This window comes from Alosa alosa, chromosome 19 (assembly GCF_017589495.1).
Source record: "Alosa alosa isolate M-15738 ecotype Scorff River chromosome 19, AALO_Geno_1.1, whole genome shotgun sequence".
NCBI classification, from domain to species: Eukaryota; Metazoa; Chordata; class Actinopteri; order Clupeiformes; family Clupeidae; genus Alosa; species Alosa alosa.
In genome coordinates, this window is record NC_063207.1 from 3,320,660 (window position 1) to 3,331,838 (window position 11,179).

Genomic DNA, 11,179 nt, shown 5'->3' on the forward strand with positions numbered 1-11,179 from the left:
TTTTCACGATCAAAATGACATAATTTCCCCATGAACTATATTTCCTCATGCGCTCAATCTTACCCCGGGCCAAAACCTCGCCTTCACTAAAGGTTAACAAAGGTGCCCACCGCACCGGTGGATAGATGTGCCATTAAATTCGCCGGAGTCCAACATGAGCAAACACTCTACTAATGGATAGCCGAGGTTACGTATGCACACTAATCCTAAGGGTTTTTTTGTTGCTCTCCAGCAAACTGGAGGCTGTGTCCAGATGCGTAGGCTAAGCTAGCAGTGCTCTCGCATTGGCTCAGCTTACATGCGATGCTGATGCTGACTCGCCATGTGGGCACGGAGATGCTCGAGGTCTGAGCACCAAAGAACAGCTGTACAGCTGTGAACCAATGACAAACGGGAGACGGCGCTAAGCGCAACAGCATCTTCAGCGGTGATATTTAAACCACTGACTGTTGGCAATGCAAGTTTTGTGTTTGACGGTGAAGATGATGCTGTTTCCCGCGCGGATCTCACATGGACTGGATGGGGTTTCTGGACTAACCTGTGGATACATGAGCCTAAACGCATGATGCCTTATTTTCTACAGTCGCTGTTTTTCCTTCTCTGCCTGATCATTGTCGTTGAATGCCGAAAACATGGAAATAGAGAGAGAAGGTGGACGGGACCAGTGGAGACTCAGAAGCATGGCACGTAAGTGTGTAGACGTCTCTTGCGTCTGCGTCTCTTCTCCTTAAAGATTTTCCGACTGCTTTGCGCTGAGCACTTCAGAGAGGTAATTAACCTGAGCTCCAAGCTTTCACGTCGCGTTTATGTTATTTATTCGTTTCACTTCAATTCAATTTATATTAAAAAAATATATGTTGGCTATGATGTTAAAGAGTATGATGATATTCATGAAATATAAATAACAATGTTTTTTTTATTATTACTTATTTTTTTAGAAATCTTGGTAAACATGAACATTTCAATATTTTGTTTGGATATTGACGAGAAAGATGAGGATTGTGCAGATGAGAAGAAATGTGATAACAATTAGAGATCATCGAGACACATAAGTCTTCTAAACCCCCATTTAGCGTTTTGGATAGTCTTTAGTGTTTACCCGCGCTGAGTTGTTCTACGGATAGATAATTAGCCCGCGCTCGTAGCGCGCCTCAGACCTTAATTGGGACAGAGCGCGAGTGGAGCGGAGACACTGGCATGACCCAGACAGCGCGTGCCCCCTGCCCAGTGCATCAATGGGCATGCGGTGCTTTGTGCATTTCACTCGCGGCCAAAAAGACCACGTGTCACCAGCACGTTTCGCCCATCTGCCAGTGTACATTTGTGGTGCGCTGGCATGATAGGCATCAGTATGTACTTAACGCTTTGCAGCGGTATCACATTAAGGCAGTTTAATCTTTTGCTTTTTATTCAAAGTGGAAATTGTTTCCTAAACACAAAAGCTATCCATTTGTCTCCATAGGCTAGATTTCTGGTTTGTTTTTAACATTGCCTGTAACATCTACCACAAAGAACATGTGCCATTGCCTGCTAAGTGATGCAAAGCCAACAGAAGAGGTTGGTCAGAGGGAGTCTGAGTCACTGTTGTCCCCATCACAAACAATTCATTTGATGTAAAAAAAAAGACAGAAAAACAAACAAGCCAAAAACAGACTCATTTTAATGAAGGTATCTTACTCACCACTGTAAACCAGTGGATACTACATTCTGTCATATACTATTTCTGAGAGCCAGTGGAACAATAAGATCATTTTAGATAATGAGAGATTATATTAAACAGGACCCCAGTTATCTGCAGTACAGAACTCCCCCAGACGTGGGCCAGCTCCACCCCAGGGTCGCGGGCTATGGTAGGGCGCTCTGAGGATGATTAATAATTGATCAGCAGTAAACTGTGTCAGTTTTGGATACGCCAGTACTAACCACATCAAATATTACAGGACTGATTATATAATAGTAGTGGCATTATTGAATAATGAATAAATCAAATGTTATTAAGCCAGTTTAATCCTCCTGAAAATGATTCTCGTTGAATAGTATTGTTTTAACAGTTGTGTCTCCTGCACATTGTAAATGGTGAAATAATTAGTATTAAATACAGTATGTAGATCTACAACACCTCACTGCCTTATTATATGCTGCAAGGGGATATTAAGTACCTAACTAAAATAGTAAACTAAAATAGTTGTTGACAAGATATGATTTCCTGATCATGTTATTGATAGTTCACTGACTAAGAAGCCACCTGATGTAACCAAATCCAGGAAGATGAAGACGGAGCAGATTCTTCGCGTGGATGACCATGATTTCACCATGAGGCCAGCGTTTGGAGGTAAGACCCTTACACATTTGCATGCACTCACTAAAGGAAAACATCACCCATGCAGCTGTTTATCCAAAGTGAGCCTTTGTGTTGTTCTTGTTGTTGTTGTTGTTGTTGTCGTTCTCCCTCTCTGTTGTCCCACAGTAAAGGCTCATTTCCATTGACTAACCCTCTGATCCAAGGTCAAAGCATGAACTCCGTTCGGGTCATGTTCCCCACAAATGTCACCAACACCAAAGGGTCACTAGGAAGCATCATTCCCTTAAAAATGCCTGAAGATGAACTTGAAATTATTGTTATCTTCCCCCAACAAAACACCTCTTAATTTGTACCAAATCCTCCTCTTAACTGGGTAACAGAGCCCTTTAATCTCTTGCTGTGTGGTGGCCAACTTCTTAATTACACCTTGAGCCGTGGGCAAATCGTCTTCATTCCTCTCTGCAAATTCCTGCATGGGAAAAAATGAAGGTTGGCTGTTACATAGTGCTAGTGCCTTTGGAGTCTATAATAAAAAAAAGTCATTTTTTTGGTGGTTGAGACAGTGCCAAGACACTGTAGCTTGATGTCTCTGACCCCCCCCCCCGTGCAAGGTGCCCATGTAATGAGACTCATGTGAGTTGTCTCTCATCTAGTTCTCTCTCATGTCAAAATGTCCTGCAGCTATTCTACCCAACATAGCTCTTCATGTGAGGAGCCTCCACGAACGCTTTGCTGGGTTCCTGCTCTGGCCTTTATAATGCAATTCGACAAGTGCAATAGAACAGCATAGCAGCATCTCTGTACCAGCTGCGAGAGCAAGAAATCCTTTTCCTCAAGCCATGGAAGAACCTTGAAAGCATCAAGAAATGATTTTTAATGTGGAATGTTTAATGGTAATTTCTCCTTCAGCTGTATCCTTGTAGACAATCTCTCACCTGCTCGGTTCCTCTTAATATTCCCTTAAATATGTATTCCCCCTCCTGTTCCACTGTATCTATGTAGCAAATGGTTTCTTAATTTGCGGGGAGAGAGAGAGCAGCGTGTCGGAATTCTCTCAGCTCAACGGAAGAGTTTCTTTTGGAAGTGTGCTGCTAACCCAATCTCCAACAGGAAATGACTGTTGACTGTTGAATGACTTCAGTCTTGGGCTGATAAGAGGAAAAGCTACATTCTCAGTTCCGTTTTCCTCTTTCTAAAGGTACTGGTAAAGCTGCGAGATTACAGCAGATGCTCAGAGGCTCAGTTCATTTATTAGAGCCCAGAGCTGAAGGCACATAATGTCATCAGATGCACAACGAAAGACTGAATACAATCATCAATAGGAGCTGAACAATTTGGTTGGTCACACAATTACAGCAAACAAATTGCAATTCTGTGTCATGATGCATAATAGAAAACAGAATCTGTAGATTAGATGTAACGTCCTGCTCCTGAAAGGGACAAAACAAAGCCTGTGATATCATACAAGATAAATCTGTTTCTTTTCACTACTCTGGATGCATCTCTGTGGGATCAGGGAGTTGCAACACATTGGGATTTAATCATATTGAATAATGCATGACTAACAACGCTAATCAAACATGTTCACCTGCACACTGGGCCCCAGTGCACTATAAGTGTATTCACAATGCAAGCGTGAAAGGAGGAAAAAAGAACTCATTGCCTGTAATTTCACAGTGTGTATCAGCAGATATATTGCTTAGTTTCATGCAGAAGCCCCCCCCCCCCCCCCAAGGCTATCTGCAGGATGATTCCTGGCTCAGATGAAATCGTGAGAGGCTTAAAGCTGCTCTTTGTGAGGGATTTAAAAGTTGGTAGCCAAGACTTAAGAACCATGGACACTCCACCTAATGCTGATTGTTAGTAGCATTGGTCACTCTGCACTCCGTGCATGAAAGGGAGAATAAGCAGCTCCAGATTGACTGACTGGATCTATGTGGGCTGGCCTGTTCTCTCTCGTTAGTTCTCTCTCGCTTTGGAAAGAGGTGTGTCTGTGTGTGTGTGTGTGTGTGTGTGTGTGTGTGTGTGTGTGTGTTTGCGTGTGAGCTGCTGATTGGTGAGAGTTAGTAAGCCTGTGGACCTGTGCCTTGCTCTCCAGGTGGGCCAAGCATTGCTTCGCTAAAGTCATGCACATCATGGTAAATACATCCTCCTACCGAGTGTCCGGTAAGGATGAGCTAATTGGTTGCAGCGAGGCAGTGTCTCTGTTTGTGTGTGTGTGTGTTTGTGTGTGTGTGTGTGTGTGTGTGTGTGTGTGTGTGTGTGTTTGTGTGTGTGTGTGTGTGTGTTTGTGTGTGTGTGTGTGTGTGTGTGTGTGTGTGTGTGTGTGTGTGTGTGTGTGTGTGTGTGTGTGTGCATGTGTGTGTTTGTGTCGTGTGTGTGTGTGTGTTTGTGTGTGTGTGTGTTTGTGTGTGTGTGTGTGTGTGTGTGTGTGTGTGTGTGTGTGTGTGTGTGTGTGTGCATGTGTGTGTTTGTGTGTGTGTGTGTGTGTGTGTGTGTGCATGTGTGTGTTTGTGTGTGTTTGTGTGTGTGTGTGTGTGCGCATGTGTGTGTTTGAATGTGTTTTGCTTTCAGACTTGGATTTGTTGCTCTCTGCCTCTGCCTCGTTGGTGGTTCTAGCTCGCTTGGTGCCTGAGGCGAAGAAACAATTTTGTGCCGCCGCCGCCTCCACTCCACTGTGGCGATGTTGAAGTGGGGGTGTGGATGTGACGATGTGGATGTGGGGGTGTGGATGTGGGGTGTGGATGTGACGGATGTGGGGGGGTGTGGATGTGGCGATGTGGATGTGACGATGTGGATGTGGATGTGGGGATGTGGATGTGGATGTGATGATGTGGATGTGACGGTGTGGATGTGAGGATGTGGATGTGGGGGGTGTGGATGTGGGGGTGTGGATGTGGGGGTGTGGATGTGGGGGTGTGGATGTGACGATGTGGATGTGAGGATGTGGATGTGATGATGTGGATGTGGGGGTGTGGATGTGGGGGTGTGGATGTGGGGATATGTGGATGTGGGGGGTGTGGATGTGGGGGTGTGGATGTGGGGGTGTGGATGTGGATGTGGATGTGGGGGTGTGGATGTGATGACGGTGTGGATGTGGGGGTGTGGATGTGACGAAGTGGATGTGGGGGTGTGGATGTGATGATGTGGATGTGGGGGTGTGGATGTGGGGGTGTGGATGTGACAAAGTGGATGTGACGATTTGGATGTGACAATGTGGATGTGACGATGTGGATGTGACGATGTGGATGTGGGGGTGTGGATGTGGGGTGTGGATGTGGGGGTATGGATGTGATGATGTGGATGTGGGGTGTGGATGTGGGGGTGTGAATGTGACAATGTGGATGTGGGGGTGTGGATGTAGGGGTGCTGCTGGAGGGTGGCCGTCTCCTCTCTAATGCATGTAGGAGAGCGGCTGAGGGGTTTTGAGGCAGGAACGAGCTTCTGTAAGAAATGCTTCTGTGTGTGTGTGTGTGTGTGTGTGTGTGTGCTACTGTAGGAACGTGTTTCTGTAAGACATTCGCTTGCCACCTTAGGCACCTGCTTATGTTCTTTCTTTTTTATTTTATTTCAAAAATCACCACTGCTTCACAGAAAATGAGTGCCCACCGGTTCTGGGCTCTGAAGGAGCCTATTGTTGACTGAGCTGTCCAAGTTCAGGTTAAATGGCTGTAAGCAGCTTCTTCTCTATGAGTTTGGAGGGGTAAGCACTACTGTTAGTCCAGCTCGCTCTAAAGGATGGGTCATGACCTCTGAGAGAGAGAGAGAGGTGATGGGAAATGCACTGGACTGTTAATCCAGTGAGAAGATAGCTTTCACTGCATGCATTAAGCTCATGGCTAAATTCCATGCAGAAGCAAAGCACTCAAGTCTTCCCCATAGCAAGCACATGGTGTAAGAATGGCCATGAAACGTGTCTGAAACATAGTGTGAATGTCACAGTGAGTGCAGACATGAAATATCTATATATAATGTCTTGGTATGACATTAGCTAATATGATGGATTGGTTTCAGTGAAGAATGCCCTCATGACAGGAGATGGATTGTGATATCCACTGTTTCAGAAGTGGTTTGTTACTACTATCAGCAGTGCCCGAGGTTGCTGATATATTTGGCACGTGAAAAGTATTGGAGCATAATTCATCTCCCGTTACAGAATTAGACTAAGATCGTTATCGTCTAATTGTGCTAAGGACTGTATCAGAACTGGCGCCATCTTGCTCCCAACCCACCACATTGGCATGAGGAGGCATGTCATGGCATGGCACACTGTACATGCCCTCACAGCTTTGGCTCAGAACAGCAGAGGCACTCCTGCCACACATACCACATGGCCATGGCAATTGTCCACTATAAATCATTCAAATGGCATGCATCGCCACATGGGCATCTAGGGTGGTAATCACTTATATTTTATTAACTTTTAGATTTTTTGGAGAGAGAGACAGAGAGAGAGAGAGAGAAGCTTAGCTTAAACATTGCTGTCTGTTGGGTGAGCCCCAGCCATCTGGGACGGACTTTGACTGTATCTCAGTGCCATAGCTTGACTGACGAGATTAATCTGGCGGAGGGTTCTGCTGGCTTGGCCGCGTGGATTAGCACATGTTACAATCCCTCCGACTCGCCATGCCTCAGCGCGCCATGCCTCGCTGACATCTGTTTGTCCACGACGACTCTGTCCAAATATGGAGGGGGGCAGGTCCATCCAAGCTCCATTTGATCGCTAATGATACGTGTCCAGGAACAGACAAATTAGCGACGACAAATCGTTTCATGTGCATTGTTCTGTCACATAGACACCTGTTTGTGATGGTCAGTGCACGATTCGTGCACACTTATCTTATATTGTACACTGTCTTGATACATTTTATTGTGCTTCATATCAAGCAACACATGAATAGTTAAACGTATGGTTGCAGTTTTTCCTCTGGAAACTAATTAGATTTATGGATACACCAATTCCAGTGGAGGTCAGATGTTGCAGATAAACAGGAATGTAGCGACAGGGGGTGGATTGGCACATATTGATTTCTCCTAGGAAATGTAGTTCTATGTTTGTCATTCAGCTAATTTGAAAAAATGTCACCGATAACAGAAGTTGAGTGTTATATGTCCTCTAACTGCAGGAACAAGAAATACAGACAGCTGTACACCTCTAAAATATTCCCAAAACTATGTGTGCACAGATGGTTGCATATTGTCTTTTGGTAGATGTCATTTATCTTGCCCTTGAGTTAAACAATCTCCACAGTCACCAAGGTAATTGTATAAAAATACAGTGTTTTATTCTAGTGTTCCTGAGCACATAGGATCAGTTGAGGTGACTGTTAACTGGTAGAGTATGTTTTGCTGTCCATACTTCAGCCATCTCTCTGATAATCTAATCGGACTACAGTTGGTGAACTGTACAGTATAGTGTAGGCTGTAGTCTATGTGGTTGAAATCTCATCTAAATCTTTCCTTTAACCTGCATTATTTGCCTGCATATGGACTGTATGTACGTGATCATGGACCGGTCAGGCCGTGGTCAGGGCTTAGAAGTGTTTGATATCTTCATAATCCTAATCCCGACGAGATGAAGGTGAAATGGAATGGCTGAAAGTGTTAGCGAGTGTTATCCACCGTAACAGGACAGTCACACACTGTGCTAAGTGTCTGTCTGTGTCGACATCAACGTTGAAAGCCAAAGCCTGCAGCATGACATGAGAGCTCACTCAATCTCTCTCTCTCTCTCTCTCTCTCTCTCTCTCTCTCTCTCTCTCCCCATGAGGAGAAAAAAGCCCTCACAAGCACAGATGTCACAAGCACTGTTTCTCCCTCTGTGGGCAGTGAGAAGATTGCAGACGCTTGTCTTCTCAGCATGTGCAGTGCTTGCTGCAGGGTCAAAGCAGCTGTGGCACAGGAGATTCCATTCTATTTCATTCCAGGTCGTCGGGTCCCTGTCATCACCAGGAGAGATGTGCTTTCAAACCTATCATCTTATCTGTATTTGACACATAAAATGTGTCACGTTTTCCTCCTCTCTTTTCTATTTCAGGCCCTGCTGTTCCAGTCGGTGTCGATGTGCAGGTGGAGAGCTTGGACAGTATTTCAGAAGTAGATATGGTAGGTCGGTGACTCACTGTGTCTAACCTCCAGGCCCAAGTCAATTTGCTCTGCATTTCATGGACCTTGTTTCAAGTCGTTCCAACTTCATACGATCGTAACAACTTTCTTTTTTCTTTTTTGCGCCAGTCTTTGCAATTGCTGCCTTCAGTTGTGCAAATTGATGTGAAATATAAAAAGAGACCGGAGCTGAATATTTCCTCTCTCTTTTTTGTTTGGTGGCGTGTTCCCCCGCTCTGACAGATGACACGCCTGCTCTGATGCAGATTTGCTTCTGTACTCCCCGGTGGGAAAGCCTCTTTGTGATGTAACAAAGACATTTTAGGACTATTGTTGACGATACATAATTATGGGCAGCACCAAATGTTGGCTGTTGCATAACGCTGGGGAAAGACAGATATGGCAAGAGTGAAAGATGATCTGCTTTAGTGATTTAATGTGGCAGAAGTGCAGAATAGGTCCCTCTACACCCCGTCCAGGAAGAATGAGCCGAACGTGAATGCTCTGCTGTGGCCATGACAGGAACCGTGTCTCTTCAGATGGAAAAATCAAGGACTGCCATGGAAATTGCATGCAATTATTTGATGCACAGCAGTGGACCCTTGTATAGAAAATTGAGCCATCTAAATTCACCATTGTTAGTGCAGAATAGATAAACCCATTCTGATGGACGTCTCAATGCCCACCTCCTCACGTTCTTGTTTTGAAACGCATATCTATATGTGCCCATATGCATATAAAAAGGTATACCATACACATTTCCACTTACTGTTGACTTTCATATCTTACTGACTATGCAGTATGGTGTCTTCCAGGGCCATGCAAATAATGTGTTTGTGTATGCACTGTGCTTGGCGCATGGAGTAAAGGCATTTTTCCAAAAAATCTTAATTTCCACAAAACCTTACTCCATTGGAACTTCTGAATAAACACCTGCCCAAACACACTGGTGCGTGCATGCCCATACACACTCACACTCACGTACACTGAGGCTGACTGAGAGTTTGAGCAGCTGCTGGAAGGTGACTTAGTCTGAAATTCCCCTCGTTTTTTTAGATACCAGCTTGTAAACATCATTGTTTCACATGTTCTTTACCTGCAGTACTTGTGACTGCATATGAAACTGCCTACTTGAGAATAACATGCATATTTGTCTCATATGTCGTGTTATATATGGCAGTGCTCTTTAAAGGAACACATAATTTTTTTGGAAAATAAGCTTACTTCCTGTCTACCCCAGTGTTAGATAAGAGGATAGGCCTACATGCTCTTCTTTTCTTTATATGTGTACATTTGTCTCATATATATGGCAGTCCTCTTTAAGTATTCAGTCCTCTGTAAGCGGCATTATTTATATGTCTCACGTCCCATCATGTTCCATATATTATTATTTCAGCTTTTCCTTGATTTGTATCATGTGTACGGTACGTGTTGTATGTGTCATCACGAGCCGTGCTGATTCATTCACACAGCGGGACGAGACTGGGGCATAGTGCATAGTAAGCTTAGTGAAAGAAGTGTGTTTTGTTAACATGGGCATAGTGCATAGTAAGCTTAGTGATAGAACTGCCTTGTGTTAACATGGGCATAGGGCATAGTAAGCTTAGTGATAGAACTGCCTTGTGTTAACATGGGCATAGTGCATAGTAAGCTTAGTGAAAGAAGTGTGTTTCGTTAACATGGGCATAGTGCATAGTAAGCTTAGTGATAGAACTGCCTTGTGTCACTGTAACATGAGGATAGGGCATAGCAAGCTTAGTGAAAGAAGTGCCTTGTGTTACGTAACATGGTTTGGCTGTGGCAGCTCAGGGAAGCAGATGCCTTTAATTCATTGTTGCCAGTTCAGATGCGGTTTTGGTGAAGAGTCCTTGAATGCTGAATGTCCAACCATACTTTGTGTCCAGGCAGGCAAGGCAATCATGCCAATGCTATGTCAGGAAGCTCACAGCTGTTGCTGGGCAGATAGATAGATAGATAGATACAGTAGATAGATAGATAGATAGATAGATAGATAGATAGATAGATAGATAGATAGATTGAGTGATTGATTGATTGACCTTGAGTTGCTGTGGGGACAATGTGATAATGCCCTTGTAATATAATTGACATATGTAAGTTGCTTTTGGAAAAGCTTCTGCTAAATGTGAATGAAAATGGCGGACTGCTTGTTGCGCAGGACTTCACCATGACTCTGTACCTGAGACACTACTGGAAGGATGAGCGGCTGTCCTTTACCAGCACCACCAACAAAAGCATGACCTTCGACGGGCGCCTGGTGAAGAAGATCTGGGTGCCCGACGTCTTCTTCGTCCACTCCAAGAGGTCCTTCATCCACGACACAACCACAGACAACATCATGCTGCGCGTGTTCCCTGATGGCCATGTCCTCTACAGCCTCAGGTAGATGACGGACCTGGTGATTTATCTGAATATGTCAGAATATCTCTATTAAACTTTTTAAATTAATAGTTAAGAAATCAGATGTGAGACATCTGTATTCTGTAGCTATTGAAATTATTATGAAATAGAAGTGTCAATCAGTTGGACCTATTTCACACTGTTTATAACTTCCATATTTAGTATGTTATGTATGAAATGCAAATCGGGTGTGTTTTTATTTGGTTTGCCATGATATAAGTATGAATACACAGACCGTATGCAGCTTTTAACAAGCTACTAAAAAAAGAACTACAGCTATCACTGAAGAGGAAGAAGAAACAAACAAACAACATCTAAACAAACAAACAGGTGCATTTGCATGTTGGTCGCGTC

The 11,179-nt window shown here is 44.2% G+C and overlaps 1 protein-coding gene across 3 annotated transcripts in view; it reads left to right on the top strand.

Annotated features, from left to right (window-relative positions):
• Positions 1-259: 259 nt before the first annotated feature.
• gabrr2a (gamma-aminobutyric acid type A receptor subunit rho2a) overlaps positions 260-11,179 on the top strand; it is a 19,369-nt gene continuing 8,449 nt past the window's right edge. Inside the window, exons 1-4 of one of the 3 annotated variants that reach the window (XM_048228601.1) lie at positions 260-687; positions 2,226-2,332; positions 8,340-8,407; positions 10,584-10,807. In XM_048228601.1, coding sequence (XP_048084558.1) covers positions 563-687; positions 2,226-2,332; positions 8,340-8,407; positions 10,584-10,807 — 524 coding nt within the window. In that variant the 5' untranslated portion in view covers positions 260-562. The remainder of the gene's footprint in view (positions 688-2,225; positions 2,333-8,339; positions 8,408-10,583; positions 10,808-11,179) is intronic. The other 2 variants (XM_048228602.1, XM_048228603.1) reach the window with 2 other exon arrangements.